The 23,090-nt window shown below is 34.1% G+C and overlaps 1 protein-coding gene and 1 pseudogene across 1 annotated transcript; both read right to left on the reverse strand.

Annotated features, from left to right (window-relative positions):
- Positions 1 to 1,444: 1,444 nt before the first annotated feature.
- LOC148192373 (uncharacterized) lies at positions 1,445 to 3,707 on the reverse strand (annotated as a pseudogene).
- A 10,504-nt stretch (positions 3,708 to 14,211) lies between these two features.
- Positions 14,212 to 21,046, reverse strand: LOC148192374 (uncharacterized). The gene is made up of 2 exons (XM_088099176.1): positions 19,790 to 21,046; positions 14,212 to 14,331 (listed from the first exon to the last, which is right to left on the reverse strand). Exons 1-2 carry the CDS (start codon positions 21,044 to 21,046, stop codon positions 14,212 to 14,214), a joined length of 1,377 nt encoding a protein of 458 aa, XP_087955302.1.
- Positions 21,047 to 23,090: the final 2,044 nt, after the last annotated feature.

Raw genomic sequence — 23,090 nt, forward strand, 5'->3', positions numbered from 1 at the left:
ATAGAATAAGTAGTTTCAATTTATAGAATAAGCAGTTTCATTGTTATATTGCTAAATTACAACATTGTTATCCTGTTCAGACCACAGATAAATTGGTGAGATACTATTGGCTTCAGCTTCACATTTGATAGCTTTGAGTTATGAGCTGCTGACATTTTAAATTACAGTCATCAGGTCATCCCATTAACCCTGAGTTATTCCTTGTGTTGCAAACACAGAGATAAAAAAACTTCTTAAAGAAGTAATCACTGCAAACACAGGAAGCTAAAGACAAAACTTCTTAAATAACAAAAGCTTACAACAAACTGGTATGAATCATTCCATAAAAGCAAAGATAACATTCCATAAAAGCAAAGTTGACATTACAACAAACTGGTATTAATCAGAAAAGGTTCAACATCACAATTTTTTACATCATTACAAGGTACAAAAAACGCAGCTGCATTGTGCCAGTAAACATCAGAATTGGTTGTAGCTTGCTTGCTTAAGGCTGATTTGATGATGGTATGTTTTCTTCATTTGTTGGGTTGCTTTGTTGTGTTTGGTCAGGGTTGACTTCACCATCTTGGGTTGATTTCTGGCAAGAAGTTCTGTTGTGACCCAGCTCCTTACAAATGCCACATCTTTTATGTATACCACCCTTCCTCATTCTTGTTTTGTCCCTGACTAACTCCCATTCCTGCAACCTTCTTTTCTTTTTGGGCCTCCCCGACAATATTCTCTTTTTTGGAGGGAGCACATCATTATATGGGGTAATTTTCCACATATTCTGACCATTAATTGGATACACAATGGAAGAGTACATTTCTTCGTATGTTGACTTCCTAAAGCAAACAGGGATGAAGTCATCTGCATCTAAACTCAGAAACTTCATAACAGCCAACGCATGACAACATGGAATGCCTGAGATAGCCCATTTCCTGCATGTGCATTCAACCTTGTCTATATCAACTATAAACTTGTCGCCAACTTGGGACACATGACGAACTTCAAACAGCTGCAGTGCTGACCAGCTGAAAAAACACAATTAAAATTCAGAAAGTACACATACACTTAAACTGTTTAACACATGATAAATGAAAATATATTATGGTTACCTAGGAATCCAAAATTTGGTTAGCTGGGACTCCTTATTAAGTCTACTCTTGATTTTTGGACAAATCACCCTAGACAATGAGGCTATTTTTGTTCGGTTTGTTGCCCATCTGTTCATCAAGTAAAGGCGGATATCCTCCAACATAGTTGTGATTGGCTTTGACCTTGTATGCAGCAATACACTATTCAATGCCTCTAACATGTTGTTTACCAAAGTATCACACTTAGCATTGGTGGTAAACCTTGATCGTGACCAGTATCTACATTTCAAGAGATTAGGAAATATGGGTATTTGAATCTGCCAATTTCACAACTATGAATTGAATCACATTTCAAGAGATTAGGAAATATCATCATACCTGGGAGGAAATTTTATAAGGTATTTGAAGGCCTCGAGATTGACTTCCTTTAATTTTCTCATTTCGGTTTCCCAGACTTGTGGATGAGTTGCTGTAGCTGCCTTCCACATCATCCGCTTTAGCTGCTTTGAAGGGAATTTTTTCCTGAAATTTGCGTAAAGGTGCCTAACACAAAACTAATGATCAACTGTAGGGAGCACTTCTTCAAAAACTTGCATTAAGCCCTGTAATTTGAAATTGACAGTGTTGTTAAAGGTCTCATATCAATAATAATGGAAAGGTTTAATATGTTTTTAGGAAAAAAAGGGCATGTGAATAACCTTTTGTTGATCTGATATGAATGTCAATGATGCATGTACTACCTCCCCACCAATGTTTCATCCACAAGTTCCAGAAACCATTTCCATGTTTCTTTATTCTCTACTTCCACAATGGCATATGCTAGAGGTAGCATCTGGTCATTTACGTTTCTTGCAATAGCAGTTACCAATTCACCACCATATTTACCTTTTAAAAAAGCACCATCCAGTCCTATAATTGGCCTGCAGGACACAAAACTGTCCTTGCAGGCCTTAAGACAAACATAGAACCTCTTGAAAATATGGTCATCACCATTCTCTTCCACTTCCACCTTCACTGTGGATGCAGGATTACGAGCTAAGAGCTCATTCGCATAGTCATAGATCCTTTTATATTGTTCTTTGAAACACCCATCAACATGGTCTGAAGCAATGGACTTTGCTCTAAAAGCCATGGATCTAGATACACCAACATTCCACTTTCTACTTATCTTGTCACGAATTTCCCCTACCTTGACCTTGGGATTTTCTCTCACGGTTTTCTCCAACCTCTTACTCAGCCACCTTGAATTAAGTAATTTGACTTTGTGCTCTCTACTACAAGTGTGGTTGTCAACAACAGTCCTTAATTGCCACGTTCGTACTGCATTCATATAACCACAATATGCCATCCAGGGGCACTTTCCTTTACCACCCAAACACTTCACTCTAATTCTCTTCTTATCATTTTTAACATATGTTAGATTTCTCCCATTTTCTACTGCATATGTTTTTATGGCATCCAGAATATCTTGCTTGTTAGCAAAATAAGTGCCCAAATCCCACTTGTAATCCACCATTGTTTTAGGCATAGTAAATGTTACAAACTTTCCATAACTTTTTTCCTCATCATCTTCTCCATCACTTTCTCCTACACTAACCAATTCTTCTGATTCCCAATTATCATCAGACAGACCTCTATCATTCTCAGTATTTATACCATCCTCAACATCACTATCTGCAATGCGAGTCCGTGATGGTCCATCATCTTGCACATCAACTTCAATTTCACCAAACCAATTCCCAACTCCATGCCCTACCTCTTCTTGGATATCACAGTCAACTAGGTCATCCATACTAGGAACATCCACATTGCAATCAACATTGGCATCCTCACCACTGCAACTCCAACTACGAACATCAACATCATCTCTTTCAGACTCACCCACATCACATTCAACTTCAATTTCACCTCCTACAACATCATCTCTTTCACACTCACCCACATCACATTTAACTTCAATTTGAACTTCTACAAGATCATCTCTTTCGGACTCACCCACATCACATTCAGCTTCAATTTGAACTTCTACAACATCATCTCTTTCGGACTCACCCACATCACATTCAGCTTCAATTTGAACTTCTACAGCATCATCTCTTTCGGACTCACCCACATTACATTCAACTTCAATTTGACCTTCTACAACATCATCTCCCTCAGCTCTTTCTTCTGAAACAGGAACTTCACACTCACCATCACCTACCTCCTTACACTCATCATGAACTTGTTCACACTCACCATCATCACTATCATGCATCACAGGTTGAACTTCTTCTTCACCTATATTATGTGGAACATTTTCTAACAAGTGTACGATCTCAGGTTCACACATTGTGTGAACAACAAATAAATGAACTTCTCCATTTAGCCTAGCTAAGTTCATCATGTGCATGGCTCCTCTATCATCAGACAAAGCCTCTAACCTATCATCTAACACAGAACCCCCCCTACACAATACCACAACTCCTTAAATCCATCATATCCAAGTCCTTTTACTACACTGACTATAATGAAGTAACTCCACACGTCTGGGTCAAAAGACAGAGTTGTACTTTCCCCCTCATACTTAAGTGGCCCATCGTTTGTGAAGTGACCTCCATGGTGGAAAACAACTTCAAAATGATCCTCCATGTAATACACTATAACAGATATATCCTATAAAATAATAAGACGACAACGACAACAAAAATTATATAAAATTAGAAGCAGGACAAGGAAACACAGGGACCAACTACAACATAACTTAAACAAAACAAAAAGCACAAGAAACAAACATGGGGGACCACATTGCAACATTGCAACACCAATATAAAGCAAAACAACAATTACGGTCTACTACGACACTTCAAACATGGGGGACCACTTTCAACACCAATTTCTACAACACATAAATAACACACTACCACACCACTTCGAACATGGGGGACCACGACTGACCATGCATCATTGTCAAAATTATACAAAGAAGTAAACTTTTACTAACCTGGACACGTGCTACACCTCCAACGACCTTCGCGAAACTCTTCCACGTGATTCACCGCCAAAAATTACCTGCTTCTACTCAAAACCACCGATAGATCACTACAATTTTATACAACGAAAGCTTATGTCTACGTAATTTCTCACGCAAAAGCGATGCTCCCCAAATGCCAGCACAATGCCATTTCCACCAACGAACCCTAACTTCGCAGATTTCCCCAATTTCTCAGTCAGAAGCTACCTCAAAATAACAAACATTGCGTAATATGTTTGATAACTTAATATGTTTAATAATTATATTTAACAATTATATTTTCATTTATTTAACAAAGTTATGTTTAATAATTTAATATATTTAATAAATATATTTAACAATTATAAATGTTAAAAATCCATGAAGGATGCCATCTAGATGCCTTAGCTTGCCACTTGATAACAAAGTTAACATCGTTAACTCCATTTAACAACGATCCTATTATTGAATCAGATTTACTAAATTAGGGACTCAATTGATCACTTTCATAATTGGAGGACCCAATTGAAACAAACCCACAAATATAGGGACCTCCGAACCTATTAAACCTAACCTTAATTAACATATTTCTAGTTTTCAAATTTACGAGGCTAATTTTTTAAGGTAAAGAGAATTTGAAAAGATAAAGAATCCAATTATAATTAACATTGAAGTTAAGTTGCTTCTTGCTCTCACACATATTTTAATTTAATTTCATTCTATTAAAGGTTTTGGCTGTGAAGAATGAGATTTTGCAGAGTAAAATTAACTTGTACTGAATTATTAATTAATTATACTATATTATATTAAAAATATTGACCTGTTTATATTAAAAACTAAATTGTAATATTTTATAATTTAATTTTAAAAAATTAAACCTTGAAAATTATAATTCAATTAACTATTTATTAACATAAAACTATTTTATTTTATATTTTTAATTATTTTATACTTTTTATTTGTTTAAAAGTATATAAAGTTGCAGTTTAATTTGGTTTTGTCAACTCAACCAAAATTTGGCAAGACTCGATCCAACGGAATTTTCATTGTAATCGACTCGACTGAGTTTCAGTCCTGGTATATTTGACCGAATTCGGTGGATTTTTAGTTAAGGTTGACTTGGTCAAATTCAATCAAATTTTAGTTGAACAAACATGACCAAGTTTCGATTATTGTTGTCTTGACTAAGTTTAGCCTATTTTCGATCCGAATGACTTGACTGAATTTCGGTCAGGACTAACTTAACCAAGTTTCAATAGTGATCGTCTTGGCTGATTTTTGTTCGTGCCTGACTTGGTTAAATTTTAGTCAAGATCAACTCGATTAAATTTCAGTTGTAATTGTTCCAATCAATTTTTGATGTATTTTCGGTTAAAGTTGACTCAACTGAAATTAATCGAATTTTGATTGAAACTGATTTTACCAAGTTTTGGTCATGTCTCCAGCCAATTTTTAGTCATAATTAACTCAATCAAATTTGATCAAAATTGACTCATTCAAGTTTTGATCGAATTGAAATCAACTCAATGAAATTTCTAACTGTAAACGAGGGTCAAATTTAAGCAAATTTCATCCCATACCCATTTCAACATTTTGTCATAACTCATCTCAACTTTTTTATTCCACCGATTCAAATTTTAAAGTAGTTTAGTTTTATACCTATAAAAAATTAGTTATATAAAAAAGCTTGGTCAGCGTTATATCTCCAAAATACACATATAGTCCATTATGAATAAACAATCAAATTGTTTTCAAAATGTTAAAATAAGTCTTTTTTTTTCTTACAAATCTTGAACACCGACGACTTTTTATTAAAATAGATCATTATATTTTATTATTAAAATTAAGTTCAACAAAAAGATAATAACAAAAGCTCAATCAAAAACCCAATTTTTTTTATTAAATATATGAAAAACTACTGAACCTACTACAGAGATATTAAAGAGAAATCATGTGCTATCATGTGATAATACAACTAATTCACCTTTCTACAATTACTTGAAGGACTTTTTTTTTTCTCCTTTCATAAAATCATAAATAGCGACTTAAGAGCTACATTTAAATGACACTATTGTATGTTATCATTCCACAAGTTTAAATTGAAAAATTTCTATCACACACATCAAAATAACACGTTCCCAGACTTATTTACTATAAACTTGAACTTTACCTTAAATTACATCTCAACTATCAATATACTAAACCTAAATATTCAAGTTTTACACAAAGCTAAATCTCCATAATTTTCAAAACTTATTAAAAACCTTTTCATCTTCATAAACATATACAACTTAACAACACCAACCACATATTTAACAAATAATTTTTTTCGATTCTATGCTCGGAAATTTATACATATCTATCTAATTATCTTTAATTATCTTACAAAATTAATATGTAAGATAAAACGATAGCCATCAAATATCTAGATCTTTCAGGGAGGATCTGTTTTAAATGTGGGGGACAAGGATCTTAATTTGAAAGAGATGGTAGCAAATAAGTGCTTATCGGTAGGTGGGGTTTTGTTGAAGTCAAGTCCAAGTTCTGAGGCCACATGTTCCATGTTTGGTTCCCCTTTTTTTAGCATGTTTTTTATATCCATTTTAAACAACTGGATTATTTCTACAACTTAGCAATCATGAAATATTAAAAATAATAAAATGTATTTTAATTCTCTTTCAAATGTAAGTTACTATCATACTAATAAAACGAAAAAAAGTAGAAGAGTTTCTAAAATGCGAATGGCCGATCACTCTCTATGTAACACCACCAAAAATTGTTCTTCAGTTAAGTTTTTTTTTCTTCTTTTTTTAATTTGTGGAAGTTTTTACCATTCACAAATCAATTTAGGGACGTTTTTCAAATCTCAATTGTTAGTGTCGTAACCGGAATCACGACGGGACGGCAAATCGAAAACAAACGGGTTTGAGAAAAAGATTTTGGGAGTCGCCACTGATGCGGCTGTCGTGGCCCATCAAATTTGTTGTGCATTAAAAATTCAGTATAGTGCTAGGAAGTGACTCCTAGGTCGTCTCTCTAGGACCAAATGTGGTTCGAGACTTAGGTCAAACACGTAATGGGGGGTTTTGAAAGTGTTTTTATAGAGAGAATTAAACTAAATTAAAATTGGAAGTTAAAGACAACCAAACAAAATTAATAGCATTGAGTGAAAGCAGAAAACCGAACGGTTCTAACAATAAGTGTTAAAACCGAACGGTGTTATGAAGGACCGAACGGTCTGAAGGAGTGACCGAACGGTGGACTATAAATTGAATAGCAGAAGTAAAAGCCGAACGATCAAATAGGAATCCGAACGGTAATAACATTGAGACCGAACGATAATAACATTGAGACCGAACGGTCTTTAAAGAAAGGAAAAGGAAATGAGCACAGACATGAAAGCCGAACGGTCTCTAACAGTAAAGCCTGTTAGAGACCGAACAGTGTAATTGTATAAACCGAACGGTAATTCAGTAAATGCTGAATCAGTAAATGTGCAAAATTCAAAGTGCAGTAGAAATGAAAGTTGAAAACGCGACAGTACAGCAAAACAAAACTTAAACAACAGAACATGAATTTGCAAATGGAAAAGGCACCAGAGACAGAAACATAATTAACGAAGACACTCAAAACGTAAATTCTAAATCAAGAACAACAACGAGAACGCAAATGAAAGAATGAAAACCGAATTCCAGTAGTGAACAACAAAGAGGATGAAGAGTAAAATGTAGAAAACGTAACAACAGCTGAATTGAAAATGCACCACATGAACTTAAACACGAAATGAACAGTGAACGTAAAGCCAAAACGCAGCAATGAAGTAGACAATGAACAGTAACAAAGAAGAAACGAGCGTGGCAAAGCTTGATAAAATGAAATGAACGACAATTCAACGTAATAACGATTTCAACTATTAAATTGCACTGTAAACAAAATTCAATACATGGAAATGCAAAAGAAATAAAACCTAAACCTCCCCAAAGGGGAGGATGAAGAAAATGCTCCCCAAGAACAGGTGCGTAGTGGTGGCTGGGAGACTTAGGTAAAGTGAAGGTGATTTTGGGGTATATAGACCCCAAAAGACAAAACTGCCGTTCTAATGGGCTTGTCCTACAAAACTGACCTAAAATTTGGGCGCTAAGGTCCTAATGTTGATCCAATAACATTCTATGACGAATTTATATTCTAACACTGACGTGGCCACCCTCTTGAATTCCCAGAATGTGCTTCCAACACTACTGCTATTGAGTTCTCTGGTCATCTCTTCTGACCGTTCGGTCATTAAAGGCTCCCACCGTTCGGTCAACAATGGTCTGCAGGCTTAGGAAATGGTGTGCAGTGCAGTCTTCACAAGACCGTTCGGTCAAGAGAAATTGCTGAGACCGTTCGATTCTCTGGTGCTCGTCAATTCAGTTCAGGCTCTAGCTCACCGTTCGGTCACTACAAAACCATTCCCGTGCTCACGCATTATGTTGAACAGTGTTCAGGTGTTAGCTGACCATTCAGTTCAGGGGAACTCATGCACTAAGGTTATTCCGTACGGTTCAATCAGTTGAGCTAGGTTTCCACAGACCGTTCGGCTAATCCTTCAGCAAACCGATCGGTAGTGTAGTGCTCAGCCATTCATTGCAGGTTCTCAACATACCGTTCGGTCATGTCTTCAGTAGATTGTTTGGTAAATGCTTCACAGACTGTTCCGTCAAGCCATTCTAAGTTTTGTCACTCGGTAGAGGTTTCCGTAGACTGTTCCATGCTCGGCCATTCAGTGCAGGCTTACAATAGGCCGCTCGGTCAAAGCTCCCAGGACTGTTCAATATTCATTCCTTTAGATGACCGTTCGGTCAAGGCTTTAGTAGACCGTTCGGTCATCTTCAACAGATCCTTTCTCAACCTTTCAACCGTGATTGTCCTGCACAAAATGATTGAAATAAGTAAGCTCAAATAATTCAAATTAAATAAAATAAGAATTAGTCTTAAAACTGAGCCCAAATAATGAAAATGCAAGAATAATTGATAATTAAGCACAATTCCCTAACAAAATATGGTGCTGGAAGCTAAGTGTATAGTGAAAAATGGTGATTCATCAGCCACCATAATTTATTATGAAAAAACTATGGAAAACCAAAAAATAAGACATGGTTTGCGAAAACTAGATTTTATGTTCGGGAATCGGTTATGCGTAAGGAAGGTGTTAGCACCCTATCGCGCCTGCCCAAAGGCAATACCTTTAATTAAATGTATAAAGTTGACGTGGTTTTGAAAAATGTTAATTTTCCTTAAACAAAATAATAATATAAAGAAAACTATTAAGAAACAAAAAAATATTTTTTGTTTTATGAACCCGACAAGGATTGACCTTGCTCCTCGTATATCCATTTATGATGGACAATCAGGGATCGTGTAGTTCTTTATCTAGAAAAATGTTTATGAGTTTGTTTAAATATTATTATAGATTGATTTAGATTTTTGAAAAGCGAACTTGACAAAGATTTGGTTTAACAAGATTGACATTTTTATTGGTTTTAAAGATCTTGTATTTTTTATTTAAGAATGGTGGGAAAAAGAAAGAAATTGGCCATAGGCCGACACATACTTATAAAAAAAATTTATGATTTTGAAAAAAACATTATTTGTGTGTAGGAAAATAATACCTTTAGTAAAAACTTCAGAGTACAATAAAAAGAGAAAAAGAATGGTGTAGAGGTGACATACCTTTTTAGTTTTGGGTACTCTCCTATTTCTTCTTTGGTGATTGCAGTTGACAGAACCCTTATGGGTGAGAACCTATTTTTCTCTATACTATCTTTCTCTCTTTTTATTATTTCTTCTGCATGTTTCTCCTTCTCTCTTTATTCGCCCCCTTTTCTTTCATAGGGTGCGTATTTATATACACACATTGTAATATTATGACAATTTTTCCTTAATTGATAATTAATTGACAATGAACAAAATAGAGAAAGAAAATGTCTTGGTTCCAAGAGAAAAAAATCAAATAATATTCAAGACATTGATTATAATTATTGTCAGAAAATTTGTCCATTTTTAGAATCATATTTTTCTCTTTAAAAGAAACTGACACAACAAATTATATTAATATACTATTTTAATTATTGTATATAATTATTAGCATAATATTGATTCAAATTATTACCATATTAAACTAACATTTCAAAAATATTGTGTTTGGTATTATAGTTATTATTTTATTCTTTTTACCCACCATTAATTATTATTCTCTTATTTTTATTTTATTTTTATTTATTTACTTACCCGGACGAAATTGAGTGTTGACAGTTAAAGTAGTTATAATAGATTTGTAGAGGTTTTTGACAACTTCTAATATCGAATTTATATTGAGGAGGTTTTTTTTAGAGGGTTTAAACCTCTTCTATTAATGATTTATTTTGTGGAGGTTTGAAACCTCATTTATTTATAACCCACCAACATTCATAATTTCTTAATTTAATCAAATTGGATTTTTATAATAAAAAATAAAAAAAATATATGAAATTATAAAGTATACGAAAAGAAATCAAAATTAATTTTATTGATAATTTAAGATAATGTACATTCATTGACAATTATAATGTGAATATAAAAAGATACATAATGTTCAAAGAACATTACAAGATTGACTAAAAAATTAGCATGGTCGAAAACAACTAGACCAATTGAAAACACATGGACTAATATTGATGACCTGAACAAAACCACTACAAAACATAATCGTGCTTCATTTTCAAATTTCTAACCAATACATGTTTGACTCATTGATTTTGTTGAGGTTTCTTATGCTTTTACTATTTGGTAGGTACTTCAAACCATTTTTTTGAACCCCACTAATTTTTTTTGGAGCATGTGCTAATGCAAACCTACAATAAAGCCATCAAACAAATAATAAAAAGTCACAATATTTACACAATGCTTCATGTAGTATGAAATAAGAAAAAAAATGTGATTTATAATTGAGATAACACTACAAAAAATATATTATTTACTAGAGATTTTTTTTTCTAATTTATGGAAGTTTTTACCCTCTACAAATCAATTTGCGGAGGTTTTTTGAACCTCCACAGTTAGAGTGGCCACAATCAATTTGCAAAGGCTTTTGACGACTTTTGGTATTAGATTTATATTGTAGAATTTTTTCTTTTAGGATTTTAACTTCTTCTATTAGTGACTTATTTTGTGGAGATTTGAGAACTCCTTCATTTATAATTACCCACCTACATTCATAATTTTTTAATTTAATGAAATTTGTCTTTTATAGTAAAAAATAAATAAAATACATAAAATTGTAAATTACACAAAGAGTAATCAAAACTAATTTTGTTGATAATTTAAGATAATATATACTCATTGACAATTATAATGTAAATATAAAAAAAATACATAATGTTTAAGGAATATTGCAAGATTGACTAAAAAATTTAGCATGGTAAAAAACAGCTAGACCAATTGAAAACACATGGACTAATGTTGGTGACCTAAGCAAAACCACTACAAAACATCATCTTGCTTCAGTTTCAACTTTCAAACCAATATATGTGGAAGTTATTGAGTTTATTGAGGTTTATGAAGCTTTTATTATTTGTAAGGCACTTCCAATATTGTTTGTCAACTTCACTATTCGTTTTGAGTATGTGCTCATGAAAGCCTGCAATAAAGCCATCAAACAAGTAATAAAAAGCCACAATATTTATATAATACTTCATACACTGTGAAATAAGAAAAAATATGTGATTTATAATTGAGATAACACTAAATAAACAATAATGTCTTACTAGAAAACCAAGTTACGATGTATCCATAAACTCAAGAATGAAAAACCAATAGATAACTATTACCGATGTGAAGCGTTGATGCTTTGAAGAGATTTTGTTGATGAGGCACTTGAAGCCTTGAAGAATTATTTACTTACATTGTTAAGCATTTTTTTTTATAGAAAACCTTGTATTAGGTTTTTGCTTTCACTTGTCTCACATAAGAAGACTAATAAATTACTTTCTAGTAAAGGCATAATTGATTATCACATGCAAAAATAGGAAAAATGTTTGTTACGACAATAATCGATTATCACAGGGGATAATTGATTATCACCAAAAGTTTTGATATTGTCCAGGGTTCGGCAATAATCTATTATCACTAAGGATAATCTATTATCACATTTTCCAAAACCCAAAACGTCCTGAAATAATCAATTATCACTTTTGATAATCGATTATTATTAGTAGTTAGGAGCTACCTTTTCAGTTTCTGACCTTGCACGAACCTTGACTTATAAATAGAGTTCTCCAAAAATCTTAGAAGGTAACTTTTCATTTAAGAGTATTAGAGTAGTGTGTCTAAGGGAAACTCTGTGTGTGTGAAAAAGGGAGCTTGTGAACTTTGTGCTTATTGGAGGAAGTGCTCTTTCTTAGTGTGTCTAAGTGGAGGAGTATACCTACAAGTAGAGTCAAGTTGTTCATCCTTTTTGTGCGTCAAAAGGAGGTGCCTTTCATCTTTTATCTATTAAGAGAGGTGATTTCTAATCTCAATCCTTATTTCACTTTTGTAAATTCTCACTGAATTTTAGTGAAAGGTTAATCACTCTTTATAGTGATTAACGACTGGACGTAGAATCTGTTGATTTGAACCAGGATAAAATTCCTTGTGTGTTTTTCTCTATCTCTATATCTTTTTCTTATAAACTATTCGATAAAATTTGTGAAAGAAAATCATAATTTTAAAAGAACCAATTCACCGCTTCCATCTTGGTTATTGTCCGTTTGTCACACTCTTTAAAACGTTCTGCTACGCGACACCAATCTCAACAATAACCTCATTGTAGGCTCGATGCTATGTAGGACCAATTCATAAATTCAAGAATGAAAAACCCAATTTCAAAACTCATTACAGGCTCTCAAAACTGATCCAAAGAGTAGAGGCATAAATAATAATCCAATCCTTAATATTCGGTAATCAAGTACAAATAAATTCAATACAAAAGAAAATATATTACCTTGAGTCGGTACAAATGAATAAAAGTTAAACTATATTAAGTTCATAATATATATTAATAATACTAAAGAAATAATTTTCAAATCTAGCCTCAAACCATCCCAAACCAAAATCGTAACATAGTTATACCTCTCTAGCAATAATTCACAACGAAATGAAGACAATACCTAACACCCACAAATATTTCAGAACAAAAAAGGGAATCACCAAAAAGAACAGTGTTGTCGAGTCCTGGTGACTCATTCCGATCCCATTCATGAAAAATTTCAAATTCATGCCCTCCTTCTCTGCATTCTCGATTAGCTTCTATTCCTCGTTATCACTGTTATCGTCTTTGTGTTGCATTCACAATGACAAGAAGTATAATCATTGTTCATCAATGGATGACTTAGAAAACCTAAACTTTGTCATCGGTGAGGAGTTCAAAGAATCTAAATGTGTGGGGAAGGGGAAAAGCATTAGAAGGGTAACGTTGGTGGGAAATTTCGAGATGGAATCAAAGAGGTAGCGATCATCGACGACCTCATTTGCCACACTCACCTCATTGTAAAAGCATGGTAGCAAAATAGGTTGATGAGGTCATGGTTATAAAGCTTTGAAACGATAAACTGGTTTTTAGGGTTTTGGTTTGCGACAAAAGTTGTTTTAGGGTTTTGGATTTGATGAAAAGTTTTAATAAGTGTAAAATTATAGAGAGAACTGAAAGATATGGAAGAAAAAAAAAGTAAAAAGAAATTGATTATAATTTAGGTAGATATAAACATCTTTAAAAAAGAATTAAAACTCTCACTATTATTAGTTGTTAGAATTGAGGGAATTTTTTCTCAACACTAAGAAGGGGGTGAATTGGTGTTTTATAAAAACTTTGACTTTTTAAATATTTTTCGCAAACAATGATGTTCTTGAAACCTTTCTTGCGCAGCAATCAAACATGTGTAGTAAAACAATATGTGAAAATGTGAATGCAAATGCAAATGTAAAGAGATAGGGAGAAGAAAAACAAACTCAGTTTTTATACTGGTTTGGCCTCAATGCCTACATTTAGTCACCCTCCCAATCAACCTTAGATTGGAGAGTAATTAACTATAATGATTAGAGTATTACAACTAAGGCTTTACAAAGCAACTCTCAAATGTAAACACCTCACAAACTCTCAATCAAATATAGAACAACAAAGCCTGCCAGCACAGAACAACTCGTCCCTGTTGCAACAAACCCTTTGAGATATCCCCTCTCAAAGTCAAGAGTACACCACTCTTCTTCCTGACGCACACGTACAGGGAAACAACAAATCCAAGATTGCAAGTCTTCTCTCTTGATCTCTCAAAATGAACCGCCAGTTGTGCGAAAATGATCAGTCTTTGTAGTCCAGTAATCTGCTTCAAGAATTTTTGAAGATGATCTAATTCTTCTCATTCTTGATTCTTGGAGTTTTTTTATCAATCAGTAAAATCTCTCAAATGAATTCAATCAAATATGAAAATGTAAGTATGATCAATCGTTTTTTATTTTTAAACAATGTGTCAATATATAGTTTATATAAATCCTGCATAAACTAATCGATTAACTAACTTATGTAATCGTTTACATTAGACAGATGTAACAAAAATACACCAATTCAATTCCTAATTGAATACAAAATTAATGCAATCGATTCTCATTAAATATTGGTCAAACACATTTAAAAATATGACCGCTATTACAGTTATGACAAGCATAAGTCAAATTTCAAACATAACAGACTTAATTGAATACACAAAGCATGTAATCGATTAAACTTTAACACTTAGAATATTTTTGAAAACTTTTCTTTCTAAAAATACATCACAACACATTTGAAAAAGATATGTGGAAACACACGAGTTTTAATCGATTCACCAACTAATGTAATCGATTTAAAACTAGTTGTTTTGCCACAATTCAAACCATAAGCTGTTTGATGACCTTAGTTGAATACTACAACACTGTAATCAATTTTGTCATTCATATATGCTTTTATGCATGTGGTTTTCATATCATAGAAACATACATTGTGCATACACACATATAATCACTTCACAAACACAATAGTATGCATCAATCAACACAATATGTCTAACAAATTTGATAAACACAGTATGTGCATATTAAACAGTAACCATGTACACATTCAACGTATAACCCAATACAAAAACATTCTGTTGTGACATGAAAACATTCATGTGTTGTTATTATCAATGTGTTGTCATCATCAAAAACCAACATATAGGGATTGGGTTCAGCTAACACAGTGCTCCCCTGTGGGCATTAGAAAAAAAAAAGATATATAGCAAAATGTAATTGAAATATAGATATCGAATCATATAGAGATGCATCAAACATGTTATCATAAAAATAATGATGCTCCCCTTATCAACAATATTCACATGATTTTAATATTTTCTCCCCTTTTTAACATATGAACGAACATATAACAACATACGATACTCTCCCTATCAATATGCATATTACATTTCAGTATTAAAATTGCATGATAGAGATATGATAGAGTATGTATCATTCAAATATGTTCAAACAATGTACTAGAAGATATTACATATATGGTATCAGAGCAAATTTGATATAGCGTGAAACAGACAAACTAGTTTAATCATCCATAAATCCATACCAAATTCATAGTGGATTAAACACAATGAGATTTATGATGAATAAGCATATAACAAGTCATACGTCATGGTTTAAAGTAAGAGAATCATAAGTTTAGAAACTTCGAACGAGTTGACGAATTTCAATCGATTATATCTCTCTTGTAATCGATTCAATGCATCAGAGTAGTGTTGAATTTTCTTTTCAACTGAATGTACAATTAATAGTATGATATCACCTGCATAATCTCTTTATCTCAGCTAAATCAAGCATTAATTCACAAGCAGTTTACTTAACTGCTAGTAGGCCATATATCATGCACAATGTTTGTCTTTGTGCTAGATTTCAATCACAACCAAGGGAATCATATTTAACTATTGTGAATTTTTTTTTTAAAGTATCTAAAAGGAACCAAAAGTCTTGGACTGTGGTATCTTAGTGGATCAAACATTTTTCTAGAAGGATATAGTGATTCATATTTTGGTGGTTGTAAATTAGACAGAAAAAGCACTAGTGGTACATGTCACCTGCTAGAATGCTGTCTATTATCTTGGCATTCAAAGAAATAGGCTTGTGATGGAAGCTTAGACATGCTTAGAATGACCTGGACCTTGCAGACAAAGCTTCAAAAACCGAGAACAGTATTGGTGCAGCAGATTGAAATCAGCAGTGTGGATGCAGCAGAAATTGAGTGAGATTGATTGATGGTTGGTGTGTTTGAGTGGAATGAGTATGTGTGGGAACCTCACAGCTCAGAAGGCCTTCCTACAATGGAAGGAAGCTAGAGGAAAGGGAAGAGAAAGTAGAGAAAATAAATGACTCAAGAGCATTAGGGTTGGAAGTTAATTTCAGCAGCAATTTACTAAGCTCAAAAGTTCTTTACATGGTGAAAGAGGTCTCTTATTTATAGGGAAATAAGAGCCTCAGATCTGAAATGACATTCAAAATGAAATGATAATTAAACTGAAATGAATGGCGCCAATTTTGGTTTGGGCAGCAGCTCACACAGCTCATGTGAATTCTTGGGCAGCAAGTTTGAAAATGGAAAGCGCCAAATTCTGTTTTGGTGGTTTAGGCCAGCAGCACACATGTAAAACACCTTTGTTTGATAGTTTGGGCAGCAAGCTTTTCCCCCAAGTCTTTATATTGGCATATGCTTTTTATTAATCCTACAAAGCAAGGAAAAATGTGCTTTTAATTATGGGAAAAAGAATCAATGTAAATTACCTTCCATAAAAGCAAAATGGTAGGTGATCCTTCTTCCTCTTGAATCCTCTTTGCCATAGCTCTAGTAAGAGGTCCAATGTGCGTCTTAGACGGTCTTCCATCAGACCCTCCCTCTTGAAATGGATTTGTCCTCAGATTTGATTCACCCTGTTGATCATTCCCTGTGAAAGGAATTAAATCGCAGATGTTAAAAGTATGACTGACACCATAACTTTCAGGGAGATCTAAGATGTATGCATTATCATTTATTCTTTTGACCACCTTGAATGGACCATCTCCTCTTGGACTAAGTTTGCATTTCCTTTGAGAGGGAAATCTTATCTTTCTCAAATGAAGCCAAACTAGGTGTCCTTCTTCAAAAACTATTTTCTTTCTCCCTTTGTTGTTGTATTCTGCATATTTTTGAGTTTGTTTTTCAATTTGGATTTTGACCTTCTCATGTAACTTCTTGATGAACTCTGCTTTAGAATTACCTTCTTTATGAAAAAAAGAAGATGATTCTGGAAGAGGTAGTAAATCAAGAGGTGTGATAGGGTTAAAGCCATAAACAACCTCAAAAGGAGAAAGATTAGTAGTTTTGTGGACTACTCTATTATAAGCAAATTCAATGTGAGGTAGATGTTCATCCCAAGATTTGTTATTACCTCTTAATATTACCCTTAATAGTGTAGATAAAGATCTATTTACTACTTCAGTTTGCCCATCAGTTTGTGGGTGACATGTAGTAGAAAATAGAAGTTTAGTTCCAAGCTTTTTCCCATAAAGTTTTCCAAAAATGGCTTAGAAGCTTCACATCTCTATCAGACACTATAGTTTTGGGTAAGCCATGCAATCTCACTATTTCTTTAAGAAGAGTCTAGAGATATAGCTAGCATCATCTACTTTGTGGCAAGGTATAAAATAAGCCATTTTACTAAAACGATCTACTACCACAAATATAGAATCATACCCCCTTTGAGTTCTTGGCAATCCTAAGATAAAGTCCATGCTAAGGTCTTCCCAAGGGGTATTAGCTATAGGAAGAGGTGTATAGAGTCCATGAGGCATAATTTTGGACTTAGCTTGTAAACAAGCTATACATTTAGAACAATGCCTTTGAACATCTATTCTCATGTGTGGCCAATAAAATTTACTTTTCAAAATATTTAGAGTTTTATCAACTCCATGATGACCCATGAGACCTCCTCCATGACTCTCTTTGATAAGAAGTTTTCTAATGGATCCTTGGGGTATACAAAGTTTTCCTTTATTAAAAAGATACCCCTCAGAAAGATAGAATCCATCAAAAGGCATCTTAAGACATGATGAATAAGTAGATGCAAATGTTTCATCATTTTCATATAAATCTTTTATGTCATCAAATCCTAATATTTGAGATCCTAGGGTTATTAACAATGCATGTCTTCTAGATAAAGCATCCGCAACAACATTAGTACTCCCCTTTTTGTGTTTGATTACATAGGGAAATTGCTCAAGATATTCCACCCACTTTGCATGCCTTTTGTTTAGCTTTGCTTGCCCTTTAATGTACTTGAGAGATTCATGATCAGTATGTATTATGAATTCTCTAGTTACCAAATAATGCTCCCAAGTTTTTAAAGCTCTAATGAGGGCATACAATTCTTTGTCATAGGTAGGATAGTTCAAAGTTGCCCCTCTAAGTTTTTCACTAAAATAAGCTATGGGGTGTCCTCCTTGTATTAGAACAACTCCTATACCTACCCCAGATGCATCACATTCTAGTTCAAAGGCTTTGGAAAAATCATGTAAAACTAGAATAGGTGCATGTGTTAACTTGTGCTTCAAAGTCTCAAAAGACAACTCTTGCTTATCACCCCAAAGAAAAGGTTTGTCTTTCTTGACTAGCTCATTTAAAGGAGCGGCTATGGTGGAGAAGTCTTTCACAAATCTTCTATAAAAACTTGCTAATCCATGAAAACTTCTCACCTCTCCTACATTTTTGGGAGTTGGCCATTCTTGTATAGCCTTGATCTTCTCTGGATCAACATGTACACCTTCTTTTCCAACTTTGAATCCAAGGAAAATCACACTTTCTTGACAAAAAGTACATTTGTCAAAGTTGGCAAAGAGATTATATTCTCTAAGAAGAAGCAAGACTTTTCTGACATGGTTAAGATGTTCTTGAAGGCCTTGACTATAGATTAGGATCATCAAAGTAGACCACTACAAACCTCCCTATGCATTCTCTAAGAACATGGTTCATTAACCTCATGAATGTACTTGGAGCATTGGTCAAGCCAAAGGGCATGACTAACCATTCATACAAACCAAACTTGGTCTTAAAAGCAGTTTTCCATTCATCTCCCTCTTGAATTCTTATTTGACGATATCCGCTTTTGAGATCAATTTTGGTAAAAATGTTTGCTCCATGTAATTCATCCAACATGTCATCTAATCTAGGAATGGGGTGCCTATATTTGACAGTTATATTGTTGATGGCCCTACAATCTGTACACATCCTCCAAGATCCATCCTTCTTAGGAACCAACAACACAGGCACAGCACAAGGACTTAAACTCTTTTGGATCCACCCTTTATTCAACAATTCATTGACTTGTTTCTCTATTTCTTTTGTTTCCATGGGATTGGTCCTATAGGCTGGCCTATTAGGAAGGCTGGCCCCAGGCACTAAATCTATTTGATGTTCTATTCCTCTTAAAGGTGGTAATCCACTTGGTACCTCTTTAGGAAATACATCATCAAATTCTTTTAAAAGTTTTTGCAACCCCTTTGGTAGAGAACCAAGTTCATGATTTATTGAAACAAGTGCCTCTTTGCAATAGAGAAGTAAACGAGGTTGTCCAAGAAAAAGATTTTTAGAAATGTTCAAAGTTTGAGGTTGGACAACTTCCTTATTTGAGGCATGGTTTAGGGTTTTCTCCTTTCCTTCTTTCCTACTTTTCTTTTCTCCATCCAACTTCTTTTTAAGAATTATTTGATCCTCTCTTACTTGTGAAGGTGTAAGAGGACACAAGATAATTTTGTTTCCCTTGTGTTGAATGGTGATTTTATTGGTGACTCCATCATGTAAAGCTTGCTTATCATATTGCCAAGGTCTTCCAAGTAATATGTGCCCAACTTCCATTGGTACTATATCACAAACAATTTGATCTTCATATTTGCCAATGGAAATGGGTACTCTTACTTGTTCTTTAACTACTATTCCATCATCCTCTTTGATCCATTGAAGTTTGTAAGGTTTAGGATGAGGAGTAATTGTTAAGCCAAGCTTCTCTACCATTCTAGAACTACAACAGTTACAACAAGAACCACTATCCACAATCATTGAACATGTCTTTTCCAAAACTTTGCATCTTGTGTGGAATAGGTTCTCTCTTTGTGACTGTTCTAATTCTACATGTTTACTTTCCAACAGTCTCCTTACCATAAGTAAGTCACCATCACAAGGTAAAGCTTCTTCTTCTTCAGAAGTGGATGTTTCAGACTCACTATATGAAGAACCCTCACTTTCACTCTCATGCTTAAGGATGTAAGTTGACCTTCTATTGCGGCACTCAGATGCATAGTGCCCTTTTTCCCCACATCTAAAGCACTTAGTCTCCTTACTCTTATGATCTCTTGAAGGTTCTTTGACTTTTTCTTTTCCTCTCTCTCTCTCTCTAACTTCTTCATATCTTGGCTTGGTTAGACTACCCTCCCTCTTGTACTCTTTCTTATGGTTGGAACTATGAGGGTAGTCTTTCTTAGTGGAGCTTTTCCTCTTGAGTTGTTGCTCCACCCTCACACAAAGTTGGACTAATTCATTGAGATCATTGTAGGGTATAAGTTCAACCCTATCTCTTATGTCATAGTTGAGTCCACTTTGGAACCTAGCAATTGTTATCCTTGGTTCCTCTCTTATTCCAGCTCTCAACATAAGCAACTCCATTTTCTGCCTATACTCTTCAACACTCATGTTTCTTTGTTGGAGTTTGTGGAGCTTATCCATTAATTCCCTATCATAATAGGCTGGTACATGTCTTCTTCTCAAGGCGGTTCTCAACTCATTCCAATATCTGATGGGAGGTAAGTGTCTTAGCCTATAATCCTTGACCAAGGCTGTCCACCAAATTAAGGCATAGCCTTGAAAGCTTAGAGAAGCCATGGTAACTCTCCTTTCATCATCTATTTGGTGGCACTCAAACAATTGTTCAACTTTCATTTCCCATTATAGGTACTCTTCCACATCATCCTTTCCATGATTGTGGTCATCATTGTGGTCACTACTATATTGCTCAAGCTCACTATGAGAAGATGATGATTCTTCTCTTCTCCTATGGGAAGATCTCTCTTTCTTTTTGTCTTGATTAATCAAAAGTTGACTAATCATGTCTTTGAGCTCACTAATCTCTCTATCCCTTTGTTCAAATATTTTGCTCAAATTCCTCCCTTAAAGAACTCTCACTATGGGGTTTCAAACTTCCTTGCACACTTGATTGACTCATTCTTGTCAAAGGATAAGGTTTTCACAAAGTTTTCAAAATATTTGACAAGTAATGAGTGAAAAGATTTTCACAAGCTTTCTTTGTTTTTGGTGAAAAATTTCTAAAGAGATTCTAGAGGCAAAAGATGTTTCTAAGTAGCTCTCAGGAAGAAGAGGTGAGTCACAAATGGACAAGCTTAGAAACCAAGTTCTTCCTTAGCCAGAGTTTCCTTAGAGTTATCTTTTACCTTAGTTTCTAAGTAGAAATTCTTCAAATTTTTTTCAAATGTTATGAAATGAACCTAAAACCAAAGAAAGGTTGACTAAATGCGATGCAATCCTATATACCACGGAGACTTAAAAAAACAAACAAAAAGATTAAGCAAGAAATTAAAGAAAGCAATAAAGATGCAAGAATGTAAATGTTAGACGGCCCTAAGTGAAAGTGCAAGTGACACTTGGAGCCCCTTGACACACTTCCACACTAAAGAAAACGAAATTGGACTATTACAATGTTCAATTGTGAACTTGGAATTGCTTCAAGAGCATTTTCCCAAGTCACTTAACTCAAAACAGCAAAAGTAAACCCAAATACACTTTTCAAACAACAAATTCCATGATATAGACTTGAAATGAGGCCAAGAATTTAATGAAAACTTTGTCTTCTTGCTGCTGCATAAAGCTAATTGAATTGGAGATGCAAGTTGCTGCTGTAACAGAATTTACAGCTTGCTGAATAGTGATGTTTAGCTGCTGTTGAGTCTTCCTTCTTGCTCCACTTTCAATGCTCAAACCACTTCCTAGGAGGCTACCAATGTAGGAGAAGGATTCTGGTCCTGGATGCCCCAAACAGCTTACACATACACTCCAAAACTCAGCAAAATCACACCAATCAGTTTAAAAATCTGCACCAAACTATGCTGCTGTTTGCACCAAACTATGCTGCTGTTTTGAAACTTAGGATGCTAAAAAATAGACACAAACAATTGGAACAACACACAAATGAAAGTAGGTACACAAGAGGAACTTATCAAAGGCACTAGAATGGATGAACAAAGCAAGAAAAACACAAGCACAGTTCATAAATTATTCCAAATGCAAACTGTTTGATAATTTTCAGAAGTGTTTGATAAAATGCCCCGATGAATTTCAGATTTTGTGTTTTTGATTTTTCAAGGCCTGTAATATGGATTGGTTGGTTCTAACAGCTTTTTAACACTTGATACTTCTTCTTTTGATCATGTATTTTCATTTTTAAACATTGAACCAGCTTTTTCACAATCCAGCAATGAATTTTACACTAAAATTACCAAAACAGTGGCTGGAAAACAGAAACTGCACTAGAAAAATGAACTAAAATGGTGGTTTTGAAACCCAAAATGAGTGGCAGTGATTCAGCAACTTTGATGAATGTTCAAACAACTTTTCTTGGTGATATTAAACATGTTTAAACTCTTAAACAGCTGAAACAATGATTAATATTCAGAATCACTGATCCACTTCCATTTTTAACTCAAAAATGATGGTTTAAATATCCAATCTGCATATAAATTCATTTTTGACCAAATGAGCAATATTAACAACTTTCAAACATCCATTTAGACTTGCTCAAGCTTTCCAAAAGCACAGAAACAGCAGGATTCGAAAATCACCCTTGCTATGGCCAAATTATGCAGCAAAAACCATCAATGAACCAACCAAATTTAGCTTTTCATGGAATCAAAAA

The sequence above is a fragment of the Vigna umbellata genome, chromosome 9, assembly GCF_029865625.1.
Source record: "Vigna umbellata cultivar VRB3 chromosome 9, Vumbellata_1.0, whole genome shotgun sequence".
NCBI classification, from domain to species: Eukaryota; Viridiplantae; Streptophyta; class Magnoliopsida; order Fabales; family Fabaceae; genus Vigna; species Vigna umbellata.

Coding starts and splice junctions, on each gene's coding strand:
- LOC148192374 (XM_088099176.1), bottom strand. CDS start 21,046: ATGGCTTCTCTAAGCTTTCAAGGCTATGCCTTAATTTGGTGGACAGCC. Junction 14,332..19,789: donor ACCATGCCTCAAATAAGGAA/GTTGTCCAACCT, acceptor CGTGTGCGTCAG/GAAGAAGAGTGGTGTACTCT.